This window comes from Microchirus variegatus (assembly GCF_963457635.1).
Source record: "Microchirus variegatus genome assembly, chromosome: 5".
NCBI lineage: Eukaryota > Metazoa > Chordata > Actinopteri > Pleuronectiformes > Soleidae > Microchirus > Microchirus variegatus.
Genome location: NC_139806.1, coordinates 3,493,692 through 3,520,164, shown reverse-complemented (window position 1 = coordinate 3,520,164; position 26,473 = coordinate 3,493,692). Strand labels below are relative to the sequence as shown.

At 40.8% G+C, this 26,473-nt stretch overlaps 1 protein-coding gene across 1 annotated transcript in view; it reads left to right on the top strand.

The window, feature by feature from the left end:
- The window catches only part of brinp2 (bone morphogenetic protein/retinoic acid inducible neural-specific 2), a gene marked incomplete at both ends in the record, with an annotated part of 113,632 nt that overhangs the window by 26,458 nt on the left and 60,701 nt on the right, over positions 1-26,473 (top strand). Inside the window, 3 exons of the mRNA XM_083890251.1 lie at positions 7,945-8,135; positions 13,446-13,636; positions 22,257-22,362. Coding sequence (XP_083746377.1) covers positions 7,945-8,135; positions 13,446-13,636; positions 22,257-22,362 — 488 coding nt within the window. The remainder of the gene's footprint in view (positions 1-7,944; positions 8,136-13,445; positions 13,637-22,256; positions 22,363-26,473) is intronic.

Genomic DNA, 26,473 nt, shown 5'->3' with positions numbered 1-26,473 from the left:
TGATGAATGTCAGTGACAGACAGGAAGTAGCAACTATCTCCAGGAAGTACACAACGGCACACTTCTGCTGCTGATGATGATAATTAAAAATGCATAAAACAATACACATAGACAGATATATACAGAAATCTGCTCCATACATGGATAGTATCTTTGTATTTTCTAAATAAAAGTCTCAGTTTGTGATCATCCACGCTTAAAAACAACCCCACTATTTTCAAAATAAAGCCAAAACTCAACCCACCATTTTTTCCAGAATAAAAGTTTTAGTTTTCATTCATTCATGCTTAAACCTAACAGTTTTCAGAATAAAAGTCTCAGTTTCTGTTTATCCACGTTTAAACTCAACTGTTTTCAAAATAAAAGTCACAGTTTCTGATCATCCACGGTTAAAAACAAGCCAATCCATTTTCAAAATAAAAATCAGTTTCCGTTCATCCACGCTTAACCTTAACACTTTTCAGAATAAAAGTCTCAGTTTCTGACCATCTATGTTTAAACAAGCCCGGTATTTTCAAAATAAAAGTCAGTTTCCGTTCATCCACGCTTAAACTCAACCCAACATTTTTTCAAAATAAAAGTCTTACTTTATGTTCATCCACGCTTAAACCGAACAGTTTTCAGAATGAAAGACTCTGTTTTTGTTCATCCACGCTTAAAAACAAGCCCACTATTTTCAAAATAAAAGTCAGTTTCCGTTCATCCACGCTTAAACTCAATACTTTTCAAATTAAAAGCCAGTTTCTGTTCATCCACGCTTATACTCAATAGTTTTCAAAATATAAGTCTCAGTTTCTGATCATCCACGGTTAAAAAACGAGCCCAGTATTTTCAAAACAAAAGTCAGTTTCCGTTCATCCACGCTTGGACTCAACCCAACATTTTTCAGAATATAAGTCTCAGTTTTTGTTCATCCATGCTTAAAAACAACCCCACTATTTTCAAAATAAAATAAAAGTCAGTTTCTGTTCATCCACACTTAAACTCAACCCAACATTTTTCAGAATAAAAGTCTCAGTTTACGTTCATCCATGCTTAAATGCAACAGTTTTCAGAATAAAAGTCTCAATTTCTGTTCATCAACATTGAAACTCAACTGTTTTCAAAATAAAAGTCTCAGTTTCCGTTCATCCACGCTTAACCTCAACAGTTTTCAGAATAAAAGTCTCAGTTTCCGTTCATCCACGCTTTAAACTCAACTCAACAGTTTTCAAAATAAAAGCCCCATCGCCTGTTTTGAGGTTGGCAGAACAATGAGTGTGATTTCAAAGGAAAGTGACAGTGAAAGTTAAACTGAGATCAAAGTTAGAGACACAGGAGTCTGACACAAGGTGAGAGAGAGAGAGAGAGCTGAAGACACAGAAGTGTATTCATTGCACTGTGTGTGTGCGTGTGCGTGTGCGTGTGCGTGCGTGTGTGTGTGTGTGTGAGAGCGTGCACTCGCTCTGTCGTACAACACAAACCTCTTTGTTCCACATTTGGAGTCGTGATGAGAGAGAGGTCTGTGCTGCTGGAACTGAGCAGAGCCCCAACAACTTTATAATGAGCAGTTCCACCCGACTCAGTCAGAGTTTCACCTGAAGTGACCCACATATACAGCTGCTTACAGCGCACACACACGCACACAAACGCACGCACGCACACACACACACTGTAGCTCTGGAGATTCTCCGTGAAGGTTGTGCTTCATCGCTCGCAGCCGATCACGATCCGTGAGATAGAAAGGTGACATTCTCAAGATTCTACATTCTTTATTGTGCCTTAAAGAAATATATATAATATAATATAATATAATATTATATATATATATATATATATGCGACGCCAGACTGTTATCCAATTATTTCAGTCTGTCATTATTTGTCAACGCTGTTGTTATTATTTCAATATCTGTGTTTATGTTTGATGTAAAAAGAAAACATACATTTCCGTGCCTCATTTCCCTTCCTAATACCTGCTTGTTGTTGTTGTTGTTGTTGTTGTTTTTTTAGCACATCTCTTTTGCTCTTTTATCATTATTATTCTTATTCTTATTATCTCCTCTTGTAAGTGAGTTTTGCTCTCTCTCTCTGCATTTATGACGATGCCTCTCCTCCGCCGGAGTCAATTCAGTTAATAACATCTATGTTTAGCAACTCGGAGACTGTTTTTAATTCCTTCTTTTACTACATATGTATATATATATATATATATATATATACATATATATATATATTTTTTTTTTTAAAGAATCCAGAGCAAGAGCTGCAGGCGCAATCAGCGCTGGGCTAAAACCTTTTAATTAACACCATCCATCATCATTAGCAAAAACAGTCAGCCGGCAGTTCTGTTAACTCTTGGAGAGCTAAAACTTAAATGATCCTCGCTGCTCCGCTCTTTTTTTCTTTTTTCGGCCCCGTCGCCGTCAGCCGGAGCCTCCCTGTGCTCGGTCACAAAAAAAAAAGAAAGAAAAGCACATCAGTCTAAATCAGCAGTTAATCGCTGTGCAGCTACTGGCTGTCGACCTGCGACTTGGCCGCTCTGAATGCTAAGCTAAGACTAATGGCTGCTGATGCGTGCGATAGCCAGAGACTAATTGTTATAGTTTGCTCGCCTGTAAATGAGATTGACCTTCAGTGTTTTGGGGGGGGTGTTTGTCATGTGACTGCTGCAGGGGGAATCATATATGTGTGTGTGTTTGAAGCATTGGAGGTAAAATAGGCTGCAGGGTGTTTGGTTTCTACTTGTAACACGACTGTTCAAAAGTTTAGGGTCACTTAGAAAATGTCCTTATTTTTGAAGGAAGGGAGGTTTTCTACTGAGATGTCATTGCAAATCGCCCATTGTTTTTTTAAGGGGGACGGGGAGGCGGCTGCTCACTGCACATTTCAGTAAAAAACAGCCCTCAGGCTCCGAGTGTCGGGGGCCCCCCGATCAACTCGGGGCCCCAAGCAGTTGCCTGGCTTGCCTGTTCACAAGCTGCGCCTCTAGGTGTATAGAGGCCAATTTCCAGTGTTCTAATGGTACATTGTGTTTGCTAATGGCCTTAGCAGGCTGAAAACAGGTTTATTTTGAGTAAAAATCATTATTTCTAATCTTGTCAATGTCTTGACTATATATTTTTTGTTCACTTTGCAACTCTTTTTGATGAATACAAGTCTTGACTTTTAATGGAAAACACAAACAAATTGTAAAGGTGACCCCAAACGTTTGAACGGCAGTGTACCCAGAATTTGTTTTGGGGAAAAAACAACAACCAGAAATTCACCAAACTTTCTCTTCAAGCTTCCTCCAAACACCAGAACGCCATTTTCAAATCTTGCACTGTGCTGCTGAAGAGACAAATAACCCCCTCAGGGTTGTTAAGTGGCATTGTTGATCAAGTGAGAATTAGCCTCATTTCCTCTTCCATTCACACTGAACTCTTTTTTTTTTTTTTTTTTTTTTTTGCAATTAGCAGATCCTTCCCCCTGTTGGCTGTAAGCAATATTCTGAAATTTGAGTCGGCCTCTGACGGCAGGCAGAACAACTATATCCAGGTTTTGAAAACCTTTAAAATGTTAACCCTCTTTTGACCATAGAGATAATGAAGCTGCCTGGATTTCAGTGTGATTGGATTAGAGAATTGTCACAAAAATCTTCTATGAAGGAGTGCTTCTGCTTCCTTTTTTCCAAGATAAATGTGCGACGCGCTGGTTAATCTCGCGATAATGTGATTGGACGGAAGTTCTACCGTAATGACAAGAACATGGGTGCAAAGCTCTATTTCTCTGCTTTACGGTATCTGCACAATAGTCTAGATATCACAAACAGTCCAAGAGTTACGGTATCGAGAAGTAACGCGTGCACAAGTGTAGTGATTGTTCAGAGATTTACCCTTTTTTTTTTGACATCAAATCCAGTATTTTTTCATACCAATGTCCAACACTGGACATCTTTAGTTCTCACTCACACAACAACAACAAAAACAAAACCGCAGTCTCGACAACTGTATACTTCACAACGAGTAACAGGATGGAGTTAAATTCTCTGTGGGATTTGAAGAGGATGGAGAGAGAGAGAGCGAGAGAGAGAGAGAGAGAGAGAGAGAGAGAGAGAGAGAGAGAGAGAGAGAGAGAGAGAGAGAGAGAGAGAGAGAGAGAGGGAGAGAGAGAAAGAGAGAGAGAGAGAGAGAGACAGATCCACTGGACGTCCACCAAGCGGCTGGCAACAGTTGAAGGAGGGCGAGTCTGTCTCCAAACACTGGAGAATCTGTTGACTGTGATTTTTGTTTTGTTATGGAACCCCTCTGTGTGTGTGTGTGTATGTGTGTGTGTGTGTGTGTGTGTGTCGTACCTCTGCTACCCACTGAGGGGGGGATACTGCACCTGAGTAGGCAATCGCCTCAGGCCTTGAGCTGAAAGTGGACCCCCGAGTGCAGACGATTAGACCACAGGAACAACAAGCTTTTTTGTTTTTTTTGGAATCCCTTTAAATGCTGTGATAATCTTGGCACAGTGGACTCCAACGGCAACAACAACAGCAACGACGACGACGAAAAACGCACTGGAGAGGCTCGATGTTTCTATCAAACGTCAGTTACAGACAGATTTATGAAGTCACAAGACAACAACAGATTTGATGTGAGATGGCCGTCTGTTTGGTTCACAATCTACGGTGGCCCTGAGGTGCAAAACACAAATGCATATCACAAAACAACAAACAAAACAAATCAAAATGTTTTTGTGTTTTTTTTGTTTGTTTTGCGTTTGTGTTTTTTTGTTTTGCGTATGTTTTTTTGTTTTGCGTATGTGTTTTTTTGATTTGCATTTGTGTTTTTGTGATATACGTTTGTGTTTTTTTGACTTGCGCTTGTGTTTTTTTGTTTTGCGTCTTTGATTTGCGTTTGTGTTTTTTTGATTTGCGTTTGTGTTTTTTTGATTTGCGTTTGTGTTTGTGTTTTTTTGTGTGTCTGTCTTTTTGATTTGCATTTGCGTTTTTGTTTTGCGTTTCTGTTTTTTTGATTTGCATTTGTGTTTTTTGTTTTGCATTTGTGTTTTTTGATTTGCGTTTTTCGTTTTGCATTTGTGTTTTTTCTTTTGCATTTAAGTATTTTTGATTGGCATTTGTGTTTTGCGATATGCTTTCGTGTTTTTTGTTTTGCGTTTTTGTGTTTTTTTGTTTTGTATGTGTGATTTTTTTTGTGTTTTGTGACTTGCATTTGTGATTTGCGTTTGTGTTTTGCACCTCAGGGCCACCGTCAAAACCCCTTGAAGCACAGCTGCATGGCGAAGGAAGAACGAGCAGATAGCCTTGTAGCTCCGGGTCGCCGTCTCGGTCTCGCTTGGCCTACATTTCCGCGGCAGAACAATGTGGCCAGAGCTAATGACGTCTTGTATGAATTGCCACTGTGACTGTGGCCGAGCCACAGATATTAATTGGTACATTATGGCAGAATGAAGTGTCTAATGGTGCAACTTGTTTGACCAGACGCTGCCGGGTTTCCGTAAGAAGAGCTTTGTCATGGTTTTGCGCTTGTGGGCTCTGTGTTGAGGCTAAAAGCTAATTACGGCGCCTTTGCCGCCTTTATCTGAGTGACCCCTGTATGCATATACATTGTGTATTATGGGGCCTGTTTGTATGTATTATAGTATGGGGGTATAGATGCTGTCAACTGTATAATTACACTTGAGGATGAAATGTTGACTGCAAAAAAAAGAAGGTGAGAGAGCAAGATTTCTCATGGGCAAACAGTGCTGGTATTTTTTTCAGAGGAACTAAAGCGCTAATATTCTGCAACCTCATCCTCTTTTGGGTTAGCAAATGTATGCAGATGTGTTGGGTTTGTAGTTTTCTGCAGACATTTGCATAATCACACTCACACACACCTCAGGGTTCCCTCACCGTGTGCAGGGCAGAAGTGATGGAAAAGATTATCAGTCGCTCGGGAAACGGATATATTCCTCAGACGCCTAGACTCCCTCCGTGTGCGTGTCACTCTCCGCCGTTGACCGCCGGAGCCGAAATAAGGTCCCTGCTCCCGCCTGACATTTGTCTGGACAGCTAAAGAACAGGGTGCAGCGCGGATGGGTGGCGTTCTCTAAATGTCACCCATCTCCATCGGTTTCCCCTTGTACTGTAAACCGGAAAGAGCCGGTGTGAAAAGAGTCCGTATTTTGCTTCCACCCCCCCTTGTCATCAAGGGTTTGGATTTATTTCCTTTGTTTATGGACACTTTAAAACATTAAAAACATTCTCGCATAAACACGATCATTAAATGTGAGATAATAGAGTGAGTGAAAAGGAAAAAATATGGTTAATTAAATAAAGCACAAGTGGAGCGGGTTAATAAATAAGCGCGTCGAAATGCATTGTTGGAAGTTTACAGCGTGTGCTCGGACTGGAACGCATTAAAAGTGACAACAGCGTGGGAGTGTGTGATAAATAAGCAGCAGGGAAAGACGAGTGCGGTAAATCATAGCGTATATTGTCGTGTAAAATGTAAATATTAATGCATTATTTTACATAAATTGTCTTTGTGACACTTTCTGTTGTTTTTTGGTCAGTTCGGTGAAAGAAAATGAAAGGCAGATATTCTCACCTGTCGAAATCCTGCTCCATTATTCACTCTTGTTTAATTTTTTATTCCTTTTTTTTCCTTTCCTTAATGGCATTAAAGCGTCTGTCCTCTCCAATACTTTACCCAGAGACGAGCTGCTGCCCTCTGGCGTAAAACTTTAAAGCAGTGAGCTGTCAATCAACTGCCAGACATTAACATGCAGCGTCAGGTGGTTATTCTCCGCGGGGGTTTTCAGCGTTAAACCATTAAACTGATGTGAATCTAATGCTGAAATTTTGATGATTAGACGATTGGTTTAATGAGCTGATGATAGATAGCAATGTGGGTTATATCACCATTTTTGATTTGATTTGTCTTTACGTGTACTCGAACTACACTCCAATAAATAAATAATAAGGGTTCCAAAAGGGTTCTTCTACGAGGGCTGAGGTTCTACCTTCTTCTGAAAAAACCCTTTCCCAAAGAAAGGGTTCTTGGTAACACTGATGGTTCCAGGAAGAACAATTTTGATCCAACAACCCTTTAAAACCCCTTTCCTGAATAAAGGGTTTTAAAAGAGTTCCAGGTAGAACCTTTATCTGGAGCCAAAAGGGTTCTCTTTGAGGACAAGCCGAAGAACCTTATATGCTTCTAAGTAGCACTTTTATTTCTAAGAGTGTAATTTGAAACGTTCCGTTGATAGCAGAGCTGAAACAATTACTCGATGAATTGATTTTTTAATCAAGATTTCTGGTTGTTTTAGCTTCTTAAATTTGAATATTTTCGAGTTTCTTTGCTCTGCATGACAAAGAAATCATTGTGTTTGTGGACAAAAACAAACATTTGATAAACACTGATGAACATGTCTTTATGGAGCAAACGATGACTCGATCTATCGAGAAAAGTTGCAGCTCTAGTTGATATCAGGCCATAGAAGGAGAAAAAAAAGCCACGTCCATGTTAGAATCGTACCTTTAAAGGTGCCATATGTAAGAATGTGGCCAAAAACTGTTACTACATTCAAATTCAAAACACCGAGGTCTTTTAGGTTTCGTTTTTTTGACGTAACTGGCAACCCGTGGTCGCTCGGCAGCCGAGACTCTACTGACTGCAATGATTGGTAGACGGCGGTAGGTGGCGCCACATGCCAAAACATGATTTCTAAACATAAACATGATTTGCAGTCTGCAAAATTTATTTTTTTTAATGCAAATATTTTGTCTGTACTGTTGTTGTTGGTGAGTTCAGTTTGTTATACGAACATTATTCCTAGTGTTATGGTTAGGGTTAGCACCTTTAACACCTTTAACTTTGAATATCCTGGATCACTAACATACCCTTTTTTCCAGCTTCCGTACGTCTGAACACTATTTAACTCACTTCCCGCTCAAAGACCCCTGAACCTTTGCCTGTGTTCATCATTTCAGGGAGTTCAGCCACTGGAAGTTGAACAGCCTGGCCACGGAGAAGAGAGATTTCCTCAAAGCTCCTCTGCCCTTGGCGCCCGAGTTCCTGCGCAACCTGCGGTTGCTGGGGCGACGGCCGACCCTGCAGCAGATCTACGAAAACCTCATCAAGAAGTACGGGACCCACTTCCTCGTCTCTGCTACCCTGGGAGGTAAGAAATTGACCGCCGCGGTGCTGGTGACACGCTCACCTTTACTCTCACGCGAGGAAGTGTTTTCGAGGCGAGACCAGAAATAGCGCGGCTCCTCGGTTTTTTTTCCCGGGCCTCGGAGGAGTTGTAATGCGTGTTCGATGAGCGCAGGATGTGTCACTGTGCCTTTTCTCCTCACGAGAGGTGACGATTCGGGACACAGAAAAGCGCCTAATACACCTCCAGCATTGAACCTCGCCGCTCACGTATCGCCTGAACATCAGGCGGTGCAGCGAGAGAACTTAAAACCAGGAGAAAACACAAATTGATCCGTTTCTAAGCAGACGTGTCTCTTTGATTCCCTTGTAGCTCTCGAGCTCACAACTCAGAGAAAACAGAATTGCCAGCGGGTATCGATCGCGTGCGGCTCATGAAACACGACCCAGACTTGCGTTCAAAGCATCGTCATGGCAGTGATGCACTACCGATCTGAGCCCACACGCTGCAGCACATATACGTACAATCGATATCTTAATTAGTGGATACCTTGAAAGGAAATAAAGCACCCGCTGTTTCTCAGACCAGCCGAAAAGTTTCCATACACAGCAGGAGGTTTTTCATAGTTTAATATAATAATAATATCAGGGGACAATGTCACTATAGTTAATGGTCTCAATTGTTAGTTTCCAGCCTAATTATTTTTCCCATTTAAATGAAAAGGAGATTTTAGTACATAAAGTACCTAAAAATACTTATTCTACCTGTTGGGTAATTGATAATCCAGTGTACAATCACCGGATTATATTTCATGACCCAAGAATAAGCCGTTTATATAAGCTCTGAGGCGGCCGTTTTGGACCACAGTTTTGATGCTAACTGAAGGCTGCGTAGGTTCTTGCTAGTGAAAAGAGATGATCAAGCACGGCACATATGAATGAAAGCCGCTATTATTGACAGTTTGTCGCATTTAATAGGCGCTAGTGGTCGCAGTCGGTGAGCTTCTGGTTTCAAACGCTGACATGGTGCGGCTAAAATTCCACATTTCTAATTTGTTTTGCAACTTTTTACATACGGGCAAAAATTCACAAGTACGTGAAAACACTTATTCTACCTGTTAGATAAAGTGATAATTGATAATCATCGGATTATGTGTGTTATATTTCATTACCAAAGAATGAGCCTTTTATATCAGCTCTGAGGCGGCCATTTTGGACCACCATGTTTTTACAGTAGACCACAAACTGGACACCTTTTGAGTTTTGATGCTAACTGAAGGCTACGTAGGTTCTTGCTCGTGAAAAGAGATGATCAAGCGCTTAATAGGCGCTAGTGGTCGCAGTCTGTGAACTTATGGTTTCAAAGGCTGATATGGTGTCGCTTAAATTGCATATTTTAAGTTTGTTTTGCAACTTTTTACATACAGTCAAAAATTCAAGAGACTCAAGCTGAAGTGATTACAAGAACCTAAAAATACTTATTCTACCTGTAAGATACGTGATAATTGATATTGGACCAGCATATTTTTACAGTAGACCACAAACTGGACAAACTGAACAAGAGTTGTGATGCTAACTGAAGGCTACGTAGGTTCTTGCTCGTGAAAAGAGAGCGCACCATTACGATTAACAGTTTGTCGCATTCAATAGTTGCTATTGACAACTTTTTACATACTCTATGGTCTATGGTGAAAACACAGTCAACACCACCTCTCGCGTGCTCGCAGGCACTAATATCCTCCAGAGATTCTCCTGCTGCTGTGAACGCCGTCTCACCCGGACTATTTCTGCCGCCTTTTGTTTGATGTGAACGAGAAAACCTCGGAGAATAAGGTGTGGACGTCATCATCCGCAGCTTATGTCTGAGAATGGCTTTGAGAGAAAAAAAATGTAATTGACTTAACACTCGGGCTCTCTGTGTTTCTCAGGCGTTTTATATGGCACTGTGGGTTCTGGGCGGTGATTCAATAATAATGTAGCTCACACAGTATTGTTTTCCTTCAATATACAGTATCATATTTAATGTGCAAAAAAAAATGCTTTGAGACACAGTACAATTGGTATAAATGTTCCTGTTTTCTAGCCATAAAGGTTTTTAGGACGGAAAATGAACAACTTTTGTGATAATGTCTTTGGCCATAGAGCACCAGCTCCATGTGGTACCAACATACCAAATTTCACGACCATTTCTGCAACACTGAATGTTCTTTTGAGTCGATGAACCAGCCCTTCTTAACCCATTATCACCGAGCGTATCGCAGACGACACTTTTGCGCACTTTTACGTTACCGTAATTACTCGACCGTTTGTGCTATCGGGAAAATTCCAACAGTTTCTCAAATCTGAGAAGTTGCACGTCAAACTCAGCGCGTGGTTATTACGGTAATTTGACTTCCGCTATGTTGCAGGAAGCCGGCGAATCAGCCGTCTTCTGTCGTTCTGTTTTTGGACTCAAACAAATGTCATTTTGAAATATGGTGTATGGTGTGTACAATTGTGTTTTTTCTCAATAAAACTTTTAGTTTTTCTTTATTTTAATTGTTAATATACTATTTTTAACATGTAGTAAATTGGAAATAACTGCTAGATAGTGAAAACTATTCTGGAAGCACTTTCTCACAGGACATGTTCTGGCCCTTTTATGGTTAAAGGTGCCATATGTAAGAATGTGGCCAAAAACAGTTACTACATTCAAATTCAAAATACCGAGGTCTTTTAGGTTTCATTTTCTGTCGTAACCGGCAACCCGTGGTTGCTCGGCAGCTGAGACTCCTACTGACTGCAATGATTGGTAGACGGCAGTAGGTGGCGCCACATGCGAAAACATGATTTCAAAATTAACATGATTTGCAGTCTGCAAAAGATTTTTTTTAATGCAAGTATTTTGTCTGAACTGTTGTTGTTGGTGAGTTCAGTTTGTTATATGAACATTATTCCTGAGTCTCTGTGACATATTAGGAGGATTTTACAGCCAGTTGATTTAGATTTATTACATAATGCACCTTTAAAATAACCACAAAGAAAGTCCAGACAGAGCTTTTGAGGTGTTAAATGGTTAAGATATATATAACTATATGAAGTAATGGCTGCCCCAGCTGTCAGAATAGAGTCCTCAGCTGTAAAAATAGTTCACTGGCAGTAGATTTAATCACCTATAAGTGACTTTTTTGCAGCGTTATATATCTATACAGCCAGCAGTGCCGTCAGACACCGGACATTCTGTTTAACGCTAACGGATCCATCGCACTGGTGCCACTTATCACACTGGCAGTATCAGTGTGGGCAAACAAAGCAGAGATTAATGCATCAGAAGACTTATAGTTAGACTATATATGTAATTAAGAGCCTGGAGTAAATGGGTTGAACCAGTCTGCATACTGATTAGACCGTGGCTGAGCAAAAGCACATTTCCCAGAGCTCTATTTTGTTCTCGCTTTTGTTCCACGGCTGGCGTTTTATTTTTTTACATCCATTAGCTCGGTTTAAAAGAAACGCTTTTGACATTGAAAATAAAACGCAGTCATCGGGACAAATTTTTTAAAGAATCATTTAGCACTATGTTAGGGTGAGTAATTGGACCCTTGGGTTAATCGTTCCGCTTGTTTGAGGCGGCGTCAAAGTTTTCCGATTTCAGACGATTTAACGTCCCGGTTATCGGGACTTTGACCAACTGACAGAGATTTGACTGATGATGAAACGGGCAAAGGACAAACGAGCACATTTTCACAGAATGGGATTCATCATCATCACGCCGATGCTAATGAAGCTCTCGCTCCATTTATCCGGCCTGGTGTACAGTATTTGATCAGAACTCCACCCTCGGCCACATCATTTGCACAAACCAGGAAACCAGGAAGTGGGACAGGTGTACACCCGGTGTGGGAAATAACCATTAATAACTGGGGGGTCCCCATCTACCATTTGTTACGCAATACTGTTTCACCAGCCCAGGTGCCACCCTGCAGTATTGGCTATCTTCCCTGTCAGATGTGGGCTTGTGTGGGTCTTTTCCACAGCGCCATTTGGAGAGCAATTAATTTAAACGTTAAAAATACACAATTAGAAATAAAATAATTGACATTTTGTCCGGTTAAAAAGGATAAGAAAGAATGCAGAGTGTATTATGTATGTAGATCATTCTATGTAAAACTGAAATTACAAAAATCTTTAGGAAAAAAACATGCTTTCCAATTACACTTTAACAGTTTAGATCCCCCTCAAATTTTGCATTTGAGGCTTTTAGGGCGGGGCTTAAGTGTCTTACCCCCCTAGACCCCCCTGTATTTCGCACCGTGGTTACACCAAACACGGGCATTTGCAGAAAAACTAAAGTGAACTGACACAAATTACGGCGGCTAATGTAGCGATGAACAACGTTCAAACCACGGTTATCGTTATTGAAGTGTTCAATCCTCAGCATATGTGAATTACATTTAATTTCACCCAAGAATGAGCCCTTTATATCGGCTCTTTGGCGGCCATTTTGAACCACCATGTGTTTACCGGAGCCCACAATGGACAAACAGGAAACCTTTTGAGTTTCGTCGCTAACTGAAGGCCACATGGGTTCGTAGGGTGAGGGACATTCGGCTAATAAATAACGTTTACATTGACACACTATAAAATGTTGATTACATTTGATTTTTCTTCTTATCATTTATTTAAAAAACCAAACCAGACAGACTTTTCAAAAATCTTCTCATGACCTCGGTGAGTTTCAAGGATGCTACGAATCAAAGCGTCGCCCGTTTGTTCTTTGCTGCTGTGGGTTCAGTCAGTGTTAATGGTTCGGTGAGTGTTCGGAGGAATTTAATTGATTGGGATTGCAATGAAAATAATATGATCCATTATCTTCTGCACCGTGGACGAACAGCAGAAACCACAGCAAACGGCGAGGAGCCAAAGAAACGTCAAATAAAAGAGGCAGACTCTCATCGGCCTGCTCTCCTCACTTACGATATTATGACTCTGCAAATTGTGACTGAAACCTCGTCGTTTGGTATTTTCCGTCTTGTTGAAATCACATTCGATGGCAGAAATGAACTGTATTTTTTTTGTTTCTGCAGCCAATACGTTAGTGGCTGGTTTAAAGGAACAGAAACGAGTCGGGCAAAATATGATAACGGGGGAGTCGCCAGTGCTGACTCAGTTCTCTGGAGGCAGATTTGGCTGCGCTACGACTGTAATAGAGGTCACTCCAGTAATTTTCCCTCTGTGGTCACATGAATAAACAAAGCAAATTCCGCAAAAATGTTCCCTCCAACGTGATTTTACAAAAGAGAAAAGAAACAGGAGATTTTCTCAGTGTTTGTTTTATTTGCTCATTAATCCACAGGAGAGGAGTCTCTGACCATTTTCCTGGACAAGCAGAAGCTGAGTAAGAAGTCGGAGGGCAGCAGCAGCAGCAGCAACAGCTCCGTGGTGTCGCTGGAGCTTCTCCACCAGCTGGCGGCTTCGTACTTCACCGACCGAGAGAGCACGCTGAGGCGTCTGCACCACCTGCAGATCGCCACCTCTGCCATCAAGGTACTGTGTGAACACACACACACACACACACACACACACATGGCGAGCCGCTTGCCTGTTTCATTATACAGCTCTGCACAAACGCACTGTTTATTTATACACACGCGGTCTTGTGTTTGCAGTGCTGCCGTCAAGCTAGACACACAAACATTTGTCCTCCTTTAAAAAACGTCCCTCTGGGACATATAGAGACGCGGCGGCGGCGGAGGCGGCGTTCCTCTGCGGCTGCGGCGGCACCTGTGACAGATCGCTCCACTTGTTTGCAACGCGTGCAAACACACGCTTCTTTTTAAAGATTATTTTTCCGAGGCACGTCGTTGCTCAAAAAAAGCCGGAGGAGAGACGAAAGAGAGTGAGCGAGAGCGAGCACGGCGTAGACCAGAGAGGCGACGCGGCAGAGCAAATGTCTGATTCAAGTCAGCGGTGTTAGCATGGTTGTATGTGTGCGTGCGCCGCGCTTGTTTTACGCGGACTACAGCAGCGTGACGGAGGCACGAACCTCACGCGAACCGCGTCGTAAGCCACAGGATTGCATCTGCGACTGTCACGGCTCTGTCTGCATGTGTGGACACATCTTTTCTAGGGTGAGCAAGTGATGCACAAAGGGGCAACAAACAGTGTTGCATTCAAAATGAATGAATTTATTCTGGGGAAAAAAAAAAAAAGGCACCAGGACAAATTGGATCACCACAGTCGAGATGAGTTCACCACACCCCCAATTTGGGGTGTGGCGTTATAAGAGGGAGGGCCCCAGTGAGACCATATACTGTGTAGTAGGGATGTGAATCTTTGGGTGGCTCACGGTTCAAAATCGATTCTCGATTCAACAATTGATAGAATGCATAGTGTGTTAAGGCAAATTATGGCATCAAAACAATGCAGTTTGTATAAGATGATGTGATAATGTGATCACACAAAGGCAAAATTAAGACAAAAGTTAACATTTATTCATTCAAAACTAATAAAAACGTACTTACTGTACAAAAAAAAAATTACTTCCATAAATAAAAGCTTAGGCTAGCTGCCTTTTTCTCTAGGAAGTTACAAAAATAAACTGTACACAAATAACACAAACTGGTGTTTTTTTGAAAATAGAAGCTTTATTTTATTTTTTATTTTATTTTTTTTAATCAAAAATCGATTTTTTAAGTTAATGAATCGATTCAGAATCATGGACGATTAGAATCACGATTCATATGTGAATCGTTTTTTTCCCCCGACCCCTACTGTGTAGAAAAATGGATAATTGTCTTATGGTTTCAAAAGTATTTGTAGGACAGACGATGACTATTCTGTGGTCTTTTCTGAGAAGAAGATGATGATAGTTTTGTAAATAATGCAAGAAATGGGCACGTCATAAGTCTGATTATCACTTGGTATCTTCTGGTATCTAAATTTTTACATATAGTCTCTAGTTGAGGCTAAAAATATATTTTGAAGAAACTCAGCTCACTGTCAAAGTGCATCAAGGCAAATGGATCTTTTCCTGAATTTCAAAAATTCTTGAAAATTATACCTTATGAGGTTTGCAAATATTTACAACATATCCTTGTTCAGGGCGATGCCGACTATTATGATGGTGAATTTCAAGTCATTCCGAGATACTTTTTGTTTTCGTGAAGAAAATCAGCTCACTGTCAAAGTGCATCAGGTTAAATGTATGATTTCCTGATTTTCAAAAATTCATTAAAATTATTCCTTAATAGGTTTGCAATTTTTTTCAACAGATCCTTGTTCAGGGCGATCCCGACTATTATGATGGTGAATTTCAAGTCATTCCGAGATACTTTTTGTTTTCGAGAAGAAACTCAGCTCACTGTCAAAGTGCATCAGGGCAAATGGACCATTTTGCGAATTTCAAAAATTCATTAAAATGATTCCTTGAGAGGTTTGTATATATTTTCAACGGATCCATGTTCAGGGTTTTACGAGCGGGAAAAAAATGTATGAGAACCACTTGATATAATGTTAAATACGTAAATATGTCTAATCCATCTGGTCCGGGTTGTCTGAATTTATGTGCTTTCATGTGTGCGGTCGTGTCAAGCAAGGATTAAAAAAAAAAAAAAAAGAAAATGTTGTACTAAATTCCCATCTGTTTTGTTAAATCTTGTTATAAAACCAAACCACATGAAAGCTGTGTTTCCAGATCCTGTAAAAGGTTTAGCACAATAATTTCACGCCGTGCAGTCTGTGTTTGCAGCTTTATTTTGTTTTACTTCTTTTACCTTCGCGCGCACACAACACTAGACCTCACGATAATTCAACCACCTTTACTCGCTCTTTTCATCCTTAATTGTAAATGTCATGAATTGTGTTGTGTTGCGCGTCCTCTCAGAGAGAAAAAATAGATCCTATTATCTCCTCTTTTGTCGCTGCCTCCCCCTCCGACGACTGCAAGCGAAGCAGAACCGAGCGATACATTATTCACATGTTGGCTTTCGTGCGATGACAGCAGGTGTGTGGGCGGACCGCGCGCTCGCGCTTCAACTTAAATAGCAAAGCGGATTCAAACGCTTTGTGTTAAATTCCCCCCCCCCCCCCAAAAAAAAATGGTGACTCCGAGATGTTTCCGAGTGCTGGGTCTGAGCACTGAGGTGAGATTGGCTCTTCTCTGTTTACCGAAAGCACTCGGGAATGTGTTTTCTCTGCCTTGAGTGAGTTGCGTCGCAGAAACGGCCTCCTCGACACGGTGCTAATTGCTTTTACCAGGAGAATTTGAAAAAAAAAAAAAAAAAAAAAAAAAAATGCTGTGACTCTAAGTGGAGAAGAAGAAGAAAACAATCTTTTCATAGTTGAAGCAGATGCAGCACTTTGTGTTCTTATCACAGCAAAACACGACTTTAGTCTGCGAGCGAGAAAAAATAACAGACAAAAAGGCTTTGCTTTCTCTCTGAACTGCGCTAATTGTGAGAATCTCAGCCTCGACATCTGGCAAGGCTGAAATAACCATGGAAATAACTTACTGTATGACTAATGAGTCAGTGTGTGTGTGTGTGTGTGTGTGTGCCCTGAAACAATCTGTCGTCTCTTTGCAAATTTAGCACCAAGATCTTTGTCCAATCCGTCAAAGAGCGTCGGACAAACCATCTGCACAAGGCATCTAAGGCTTGTTGTGTGAATTTGTGTGTTTTTATGTGTTAGACACAGGGAATTCTGACTATTTCGTGTCCGTCCGTCCATTTTCTACCTCTTTATCCCCACGGACCGACTGGGATCTGGATATCTGACTCGAGAGCTGGGTTAAAGTGAAAAACGTGAATCTTAAATCCTCCTCTTGCTATATTAACGGTTTTCCACATTCAAACCACCGCGCCTTTCTGCATGGAGTTTGCATGTGCTCCACTGTATGTGCAGGGCCGTTTCTAGCTGTTTGGGGGCCCTATACGAGATATTTTTTCCAAACTCAAGGTAGAGATTCCTAACTTTTTCTGATTACCCCACAAACTATTACATGCTTTGTAAATATATGCATAATGAATGCATCCAATACATGCAACTAAAGACAGGTACTTTTAATTCTCAAAACTTGCAGTTTGGGGGCCCCCTGGTGGCTGTGGGGCCGTTTTTTGTCAGCTTCTCAGGTTTCCTCCCACAGTTAAAAAACATGCAATATGGGGATTTAAAATTGGTCACTCGAAATTGGTCATATGTACGGAAGAGGATTAGGGCCACACAGGAAAACAATAATTGAGTTATGACTTTAAAGTCAGAATTCTCAGAATAAAGTCAGAATTATGTATGTATATATATATATTTATATATATATAAAGGTGATATTTAACACATCAAAAGTGGAGTTCCTAAAAAGTAAATAAAACCTCTGGCTGAAAACCATTCATTTCATCATTTTATGTATAGGTTCTTTTAAATCCTGCTGAAGATAAAGCGGCTCCCAGAGATAAAGCCGTGGCTGGAGATAGTGAAGCCAAATTTAATATATTAAGAGGAACATTTGTTTCCTTCAGTGGCACCAAGTTCTCCAAGGTATATAAGTCTTAGTAATATTGCTTTAATCTGATTTATTGATCTAAGCCACATCCACTGGGGATTTATTGTGTATGGCTTTTAATCCTCTCTTGAATATAATGTACAGTAGAGCATATAATGTGCAATCATCGATTATTTTGTCTTAAAATACACGAAACAGGTCATCATCAACTAAAAAACCCATGTCCCTGCAAGCTCTTTTTATATAACAGTGGTTTACTCTCATGAATAGAGAAAAGTATGAGGGCCACATGTAAACAAGGCTGAATTCTGACTTTAGTCTCAGAATTCTGAGATAAAAGTCAGAATGTTGAGTTTTAGAGTCAAAATTCAGAGATTTAAGTCAAAATTCTGAGGAAGCAGTCTTCAAAGGGCATCACGGCAAATGGATCATTTCCTGAATTTCAAAAATTCATTAGAAATATTCCTTAAGTGGTTTGCAAATGTTTTCAACATATCCTCGTTCAGGGCGATGCTGACTATTATGATGGTTAATTTCAAGTCATTCCGAGATACTTTTATTTTTGAGAAGAAAGTCAGCTCACTGTCAAAGTGCATCAGGGCAAATGGATCATTTCGTGAATTTCAAAAATTCCTTAAAATTATTCCTTAATAGGTTTGCAAATATTTTCAACAGATCCTTGTTCAGGGCGATGTCGACTATTATGATGGTAAATTTCAAGTCTTTCTGAGATACTTTTTTTTTTTTTTATGAATCAACAAACTAAGCCTCTGCCAGGCTCCCCTATGTCACAGGGTTGTCGACATTTGAGAAATTATTTCTCAAAAAGTGTTTTTTAACGACGAGAAACACCATTTGGTGCACAGTTTCAAATGTGGCTCATCACACACACAATTAATTAAATTCGATTTTTTGTTCGATTTAGGGTTAATTAGGTATAGCTCTTGTTCGACCCCTAGTGGCAGACATGTGAACTTACTGCCGGGAGTTATATACTACTTTCTTAATTTCTGACAGAAAACATCCTGTTTTACTTTTTCACTTTCTTTAATTTTTTTCCTTTTTTCACATGTGCTCCTAATTCTCTTCCCTACATTAGTCTTTTACATTTAATTATAAAGAAATATCCAGTAACTATAGACCTGCTCAAACCGGAGATTGCAGCTGTCGCGCAGAGAAAGCGTGACGGAGGACGACGGCCAACAGTCGACACTCTTCTCAGAGAGGTGTTTACTCGTTTGCTTGTTCCTGCTAAATGAGGATGCGTCTGCCGCGCAGGACCACCTGCTGTGTCGTCTCCTGCCAGATCAGCCCATCACCCGAGGAGGAAGCAGACACACAGAGTGTGTGGTGATGTGCTTGACCCTGTGTGTGTCCATGTACGCCTCTGGGCTCACTGTGTCACTGCGTTACTGGGTAGGCGGTGGGAGTGAAATGCATTATCTCCAGCAGCAGCAGCAGCAGCAGCAGCAGCAGAGAGGAGGAAAAAAATGAAGACTTTCACTAACATCTTTGTGAAATCTGCTGTTTGGGAACGACTCAGGAGCCGTGTGTGTGTGTGTGTTTGGGTATTTTTGTACCTCAACGCTGCGGTTGTCAAGAGTGGAAATCAGCAGGGGATCACAGTGACACTTTTATTTATCCCCCCCCCCCTTTTTTTTATATATATTATTATTATTTTAATTCATCAAAGTACTGTAAAACAACCGCAGTGAAATAAATCCAGGGCTTGTATTTTCCAGAGTCCAGGGACTCGAGAGATTCCTCTCATGATTCTGCAACCTGAAGTCTTTTCAAATCTGTCTCGATGAAGGACAAGTGCAACACAAGATAAAGAGGATAGAAATAAGTGGGAAAACTCTAATTAGCTGAAGTAGAAACATACAGAATTAAACTTTCTTTTTACTAATTTCGAGAGATAAATAAGTTATTTGATCAGAGGAAGTTGGAAAAGAAATAAAACAAAACAAACAAAGACAAAAAGTCGACATCGAAGTCACTTCCTTCCAAGAAAATAAAAGCCCTGCACTGCTCTCCATCATCATCATCATTTTTAAAAAAGTGTGTGAAACTGCCCTTTAACTAACTGGATGTTTATTTTCTTTGTTTATTTTATTTTGGCATATATTTTTAATCTATTTCCTGATTTATTTGTGATCTGAGTTGTATTTTCTTCTGCTTTTATGAGACATTTTCTGCTATTCTTGGACTTTTTTGCCATGCGTTTATGCATTATTGTTTTTATTGATTTCTTGATTATGTTTGATAAATAACTTTGTAAAGGACCTGCTGAACAACTACAGTAAAACTGAAACTTCAGTCGTCCAAACACAGACATGAATGGAATGGCAGCAGCTTGTCTTAAACGGTGACAGCGACACAATCGCTCGTCTTCATCTTTAACTCCGTTATGACGGTCCAGATGATATTTGAGGAGACGTCTGAGAGCTGCCAAGGTGCCTTCAAGGAAGCTTCCTCTTCTTTTGTGATAATAGATGCAATCTCTGTGCGAGAGAGAGAGGACGTGAGGAGCAACGAGTGGCGTTTAAAGACAGCACATTCACACTGTGGGCGACTGCGACTCATTTGCCAAATAGAGTGATTTAGATGGAGAACGGCTTTGCCACGGGCCACACTTGTCTTCACGGGCTAATTGTTCTATTTTCAAGACTCATTCCGGGAAATTAACCATTTGTTGTCGCTTCACTTTTCCTTAAAGTTATTTTTGTAATTGTTATTAGTCCCGTTATTGTCTCGGTTCGGTGCTTTGTCTTCGCAGCGTTTAGTCTCAGCCCTGAAGTCGAGCGTGAGTCGCAGCACGCAGCGTTTCAACGTTCCAACGGCAGCCCAGTAACACGCCGGTGCTTCAATTAATATTTTATTCAGATTTATTTTATGTAGATATCTCTTACTAACTCTGTTTTAATAAAATTAATGCATTTAATTCCATTTGAGGCACATATGGGATGATTTTGCTCAAAGGGCTGCACGAAAAATGAACAATTCAAAATGGCTGACTTCCTGTTGAGTTGAGACCATGGTTACGGTCGACTTTTTTGTTCGCCTTGGTCTATGACATCTTCCCACCAAGTTTCGGGCAATTCCGTGGAGCTCAATTTTGCCTTTGTGTTCACCTTAGGGGGGTCCGGGAACGATGCCAATATCGCATTTCTGCCAGACCTGACCTCCATACCAAGTTTCAAGTGTTTTTATGCACGTTAACCTGCTCAAAAATTACCAGAACGACACAGATAAAACAATAATCTGATGGATTACAGGTTCCTGTCAAACAGGAAGTGGCTGGTTTAAAGACAGCATATATCAGCTGTATGTCAGTGTCTGTGTCCAGCCATAACAACCCGACTTGTTTTATCTCCCTGTTTTCCTTTCAGCACCGTTTCCTCCACGTAGCGCCTTACAGCAGCACAAAGACATAGTTAGCGTGAAGCCGCTGAAGCATTTAGCAGCTAAAGAGCCCGATATTTCCCTCAGGGTCTTTTGTAATGAACAAAATCAGAGCTTAAGAGGAGGAGGTAAATATTGGACTTGGATTTAGCAGGTGGGCACAAAACAAGCTTCAAATTAAGATCACGTTGTTCCGCGAGTGCCGGATGTGTAAATAAAGCAGCTGTTAGCTAGAGAATGTATATTTAATTATGCTATTTATGATGCAAAATTAATGTATTAATATTATCAAAAGTTTATTTTTAAATTACACAAATAATAGTGTGGACAACTGTAATTAAAATTCGTACCAGGAGCCGTTTCGGGGACGCTGCCATTCGTGGCTCGGGCCCTAACGTGTATTTATATATGTGAGTGAATTTTGTATGTGATACATTTAATAATGGGATAATTACGACCAAATTCTTATTCTCTTATTATTACTGTGATAAAAAAAAAATACATTGCTAGAAAAACATGTTTTCATGTATCAGTTTGCTATCAGTTTGAGAGCCCTGATATAGGCTATTTTAATCTAAAGAAAAACAAAAAACGTAGTTAGGGGTAGGGTTAGTGTTGTAATGTTTTGGTTTAAGAAACATGAGCGCACTTGTATTTGCAAAAAACAAGCAGATTTAGCGCTGAATGCTATTCATTACGACTAATTTATTTGATTTGATGTAGTTATAGACAATTGAAGCAGAACTGTGGTAAATAGACGTTCAGACTGTCTTTCGTGTTGTTTAGTTCCGTTCTGTTCTGTTGTTTGTTTAGTTCAGGGTTACAGGATACGACAGGGAAACAGTATTTTTCTCTTCTGCTCTTCCTGCTCCAAACAAAAGAAACCCCTGGCCTTGTCTTGCCACGGTTGGTGTCAGACGTCCATACGTTGTCACATACAGGCGTCCTTTTCTTCTCCCACGAGCGAGATCACCTCTTATATATTACGTCTGCACCTGTCCTTCTTTCTTCACATTCTCCACTCACTCGTTCGCTCTTCGCTGTCCTCCGTTGCACAAAAGGCAGCGGCAGCCGGAAAAAGTGTGGGAGGCGAGCGGCGGACCGACGTCCTCGTCTTCCTCTCGACGGAGTCGGAGGTCACGCGTCGGTCGTTCACCGCTAATGTGGCGTTAACAGACTCTCCGTACGTGTGGTGTGTCTATATACTGTATATGTTATTATCCGTATAGTGAAAAAAAGCTCTGTACTTTCTCTGTTTCCCAGGTAACGGAAACACGGACGGGCCCTCTCGGCTGCAGCAACTATGACAGGCTGGATTCAGTCAGCTCTGTATTGGTGCACAGCCCAGAAAACAAGATCCACCTAAAGGGTAAGGCTTCTCACACACACACACACACACACACACACACACACACACACACACACACACACACACACACACACACACACACACACACACACACACACACACACACACACACACACACACACACACACACACACACACACATTAATCTTAAATTAGTGTTATCCCTATCCTTAAAGGTGCATTATGTAATAAATCTAAATCAACTGGCCATAAAATCCTCCTAATATGTCACAGAGACTCAGGAATAATGTTCATATAACAAACTGAACTCACCAACAACAACAGTACAGACAAAATATTTGCATTAAAAAAAATATTTTGCAGACTGCAAATTATGTTTATGTTTTGAAATCATGTTTTGGCGCCACCTACCGCCGTCTACCAATCATTGCAGTCAGTAGAGTCTCAGCTGCCGAGCAATCAAAGGTTGCCAGTTACGTCAGAAAAAGAAACCTAAAAGACCTCGGTATTTTGAATTTGAACGTAGTAACCGTTTTTCGGCCACATTCTTACATATGGCGCCTTTAATAATAACCGGTGTAACCACAATTCAAGTCTGTTCCCCCCCTAACCTAACCAGCCCCGCAGAAAATGACATTACACCTCAATAGAACCAGGTCCTGGTCCTGACAAGGTCAGTATTTGTGCAAGGAAAACTGGTCTAAAGAGATAACAAACACAAACACACGCACACACACACACACACACACACACACACACACTAGAGCTGCCAGGCTTTTCACCTCCACTGTGTAGTAACTGGCCAAGATGACCCTTTATTTTACGCTGCAGTAGTTTATATGTCCGTTCTGCCCGAGCGGCTCCCCGCTCTCTGGGGGGGACGCCGTTATCTTACCCAGGCTGCAGATGGGCCGTGTCTGGCCACGCTGACCCCCGAGCGTAACCTTTCCAACCGCATCTGGAGGCGCTCGGTGTGTGTGTGTGTGCAAGGAGCCCAGAGCTCAAACGGTTATCTGTGGAGCGACAGGTTGGATACAAACCTTCAGTGTGCGAAAACACTTTATTTGAAATGACTTTCTCTTGTCGTTTTATCAAGATATAGAGTAGAAGGTGGACGATGTGAAACGAAATAAAACCTCTGACGGTTCCACAATGAGAGATATCATATCTAAGTAGGCTTTTGGGAACATGACAAGTCCATGAAGGTTTGTGCGTTTGAATTAAAAACACATTTCAAGGCCGTTCAAGGCTTGAATTTTGTGCAAGAAAGAAAGAAGTTAAGTTGATATTTAGGTGAATACCTTGTTTGTTACGACGCCACCTACTGTTTCACGCCCTGCATTGCTTGATACGTACATACGTAGACTAGGCCTACGCAGGACAAATGAGTCGAGTCGTAATTACTACTCTCTTAGAAATAAAAGTGCTGAGTAGAACCGTATAAGGTTTTTCGGCTTGTCCTCATAGGATAACCTGTTTTGGCTCCAGGTAGAACCTTTTTATAAAGGTTCTACCTAGAACCCTTTTGGAGGGTTCCACCAAGAACCCTTTTAAAACTCTTTATTCAGGAAAGGGGTTTTTAAAGTTTTCTGGATCAAAATGGTTCTTACTGGAACCATCAGTGTTACCAAGAACCCTTGAAAAACCCTTTCTGTTTTTACCGTTTTTCAGAAGCAAATGGTTCCAAGTAGAACCTCAGCCCTTGCAGAAGGACCCTTTTGGAACCCTTATTTCTAAGAGTGTACTAGCAGTGTTATGGATACTGTCTACTGGCTCTCTCTCTCCGCAGTTGACGTGCGATTCCGTGCAGAACAACGAGCGAGTAAAGCTAAGCAAAGGGATCGCAGATGACGACGTGGCGCCTGGGAAATTAAAAAATGCCAACATTTCGAGGAAAATGTACAACCCAAGATCCCAAAGATAATCACTTCAAATCAACAAAAATGGACACCATCATGCGGCGAATCTTAAAGCTGTGTCAGCACATTCGGTCCTTGAATTTGAGGGAAATTGTAACTGGAAAAGTCCTTGTAAAGTCCTTGTAAAGTCCTTGAATTTGCTGTCAACCAAGGTGTTGGGAACCCTGACGTCAGAACGCAGCTGGACAAAGTTCCGTTAGCTTCAATTGTGCTTCTATAGTTTCCACATGAATAAAGGAGTGACATCAAACCATCCTTGTCCTTAACTTTAAGAACTACCGTGTTTTTACGAGCACTGACCTGTGGCCGCTACAAAAAAAAAACCAGACCAAACTTTTCCACATATAGACGTTTGTCCTTGAGACGGTGCCTGATCCCCAAGTGTATTGTGTCCCCTCCGCGTTTTTTCGAAGCAGGTGCTTGAGAGTACTTCACCGCTGAAATATCATTTCCTTTTCCTTTCAAAAAGGCAACAGTGTTATCAGAATGCAGCTCTGTGCTCGATGAAATCATCACTATTTTTAAGTGCAATGAAAATCCAGCATGTGTTGGACACTACCATTCAAAAGTGGGGTCAACTATATACGATTTCTTTGTTTTCCATTAAATTCACACATTTACCCATCAAAAGACTTATAGAAAATATAAAAAATAGATATATAGAATATATATATAGAAAAATAATAATTTTGGCCTTCAAACTTTGCTTTCATCGACATAATTGCCTTCGAACGCCATTAGCAAACACTGGAAATGGGCCTCTATACACCTATGTACACATTCCATTAAAAACCAGACGTTTGCAGCTAGAATAGTCGTTTACCACATTTTCCTTCAAAAATAAGGAAATTTCTAAGTGACCCCAAACTTTTGAATGGTAGTGTATATATAAAATATGCTATTTCAGAGCTGTGTCTCCAATCTGTACATATCAAAATCTTACCAGGCATTCTATTCTATTATACTGTACATGTGTTTTGTTGTCAGAAATCCACATACTAAAGTACAGTTTCCATATATTTCAAATTCATGCAGAATAGATGCACCTCTACATCGTAACACAGGAGCATTAAAACAACATTTTTTGGGTTACCCAGTTATGAGTGCAGTCCAAACAGAACAAATAACTGTGGCTACATTCTCTCTAGGTTTGGCGGTAACACAAATGTTGTCGATACGACACAGTGCTATATCATTATAGACAAAAATATCCTTTTTATACATACATTTTGATGCCATATTAACAGGAACAACACATTTTACACTCACACGTTCCTCTTTAAAAGTGTTTTTTTTGCGTTTTCAAACACTCTTGAAGAAATATTTGTCCGTCCAGTCAGTTATTTGGAAGAAAAATGTTCAAGTTTGTGTCGTCTGTGAGGTCCAGTCGTGGAGAAGTCGAGGTCAAATTTGTCTTTTGCTAAAATTGAATTCCCCCCCCCGACAGTAATTAGCATATAATCTGCTTGTGGTGGAGAGAGAGAGCTCCTCCTTATAGAAGACTGCAGTGATGTTGTTGTGAGGAGGGGAGGGAGGAAGGGGGCCTCAGCTGCCCCTTGTATTAACTAATGGTGTAATGTATGATGTGTTTGCTTTATGGTGATTTTCTCAAAATGGAAATTGCAAAAGTGCAACCACAGCAACGTCCAAGGGTAAACTCTCCCTCTAATTCCAACCAATTAGCTTGATGTGTTTCCATTTAACTGGAACTTCAGAACTCGTTTCCCCGGGAGCCCAACTAGCACAAATTAGGTCATGCAACTTGTTTTCCTTGTGTTTTTTTTCCTTTTTTGTAGTAATAGGCGTGAATACTTTTTTTTTTTTTTTTGATAATCCATGTGTAAACCACTCTACCTACTCGGCGGCTTTTCATCATAACAGCAGCGTGATCAGAGTTTGTGTTGTGTATCACATTCCCCCTGGTGGTTCAACACTCCACTCTTCCCACTCTTTCTGATTCTAATTGTATGCCACGGTGTGTACCTACAGTATATAGCAGGCTCTGCTTGTCTATAAATAAAAGACCAGTGCTTTGGCGTCGACGTAGGCTCTCTCTCCCCCCCATCTCTCATCATTAATGGTTGACAAAAACAGCTTGGGTTTAGCCTTGACTCAGAGTGGCGCTGTGAAGTGGGCGCTGTGAGGTCATTTTTCACCTTGATTGAATGTTTTTTTCTTTTTGCAAAAGCCTTTTTGCCTTCCAAATCAGACCTCTTCAGAGTGTGTGGTGT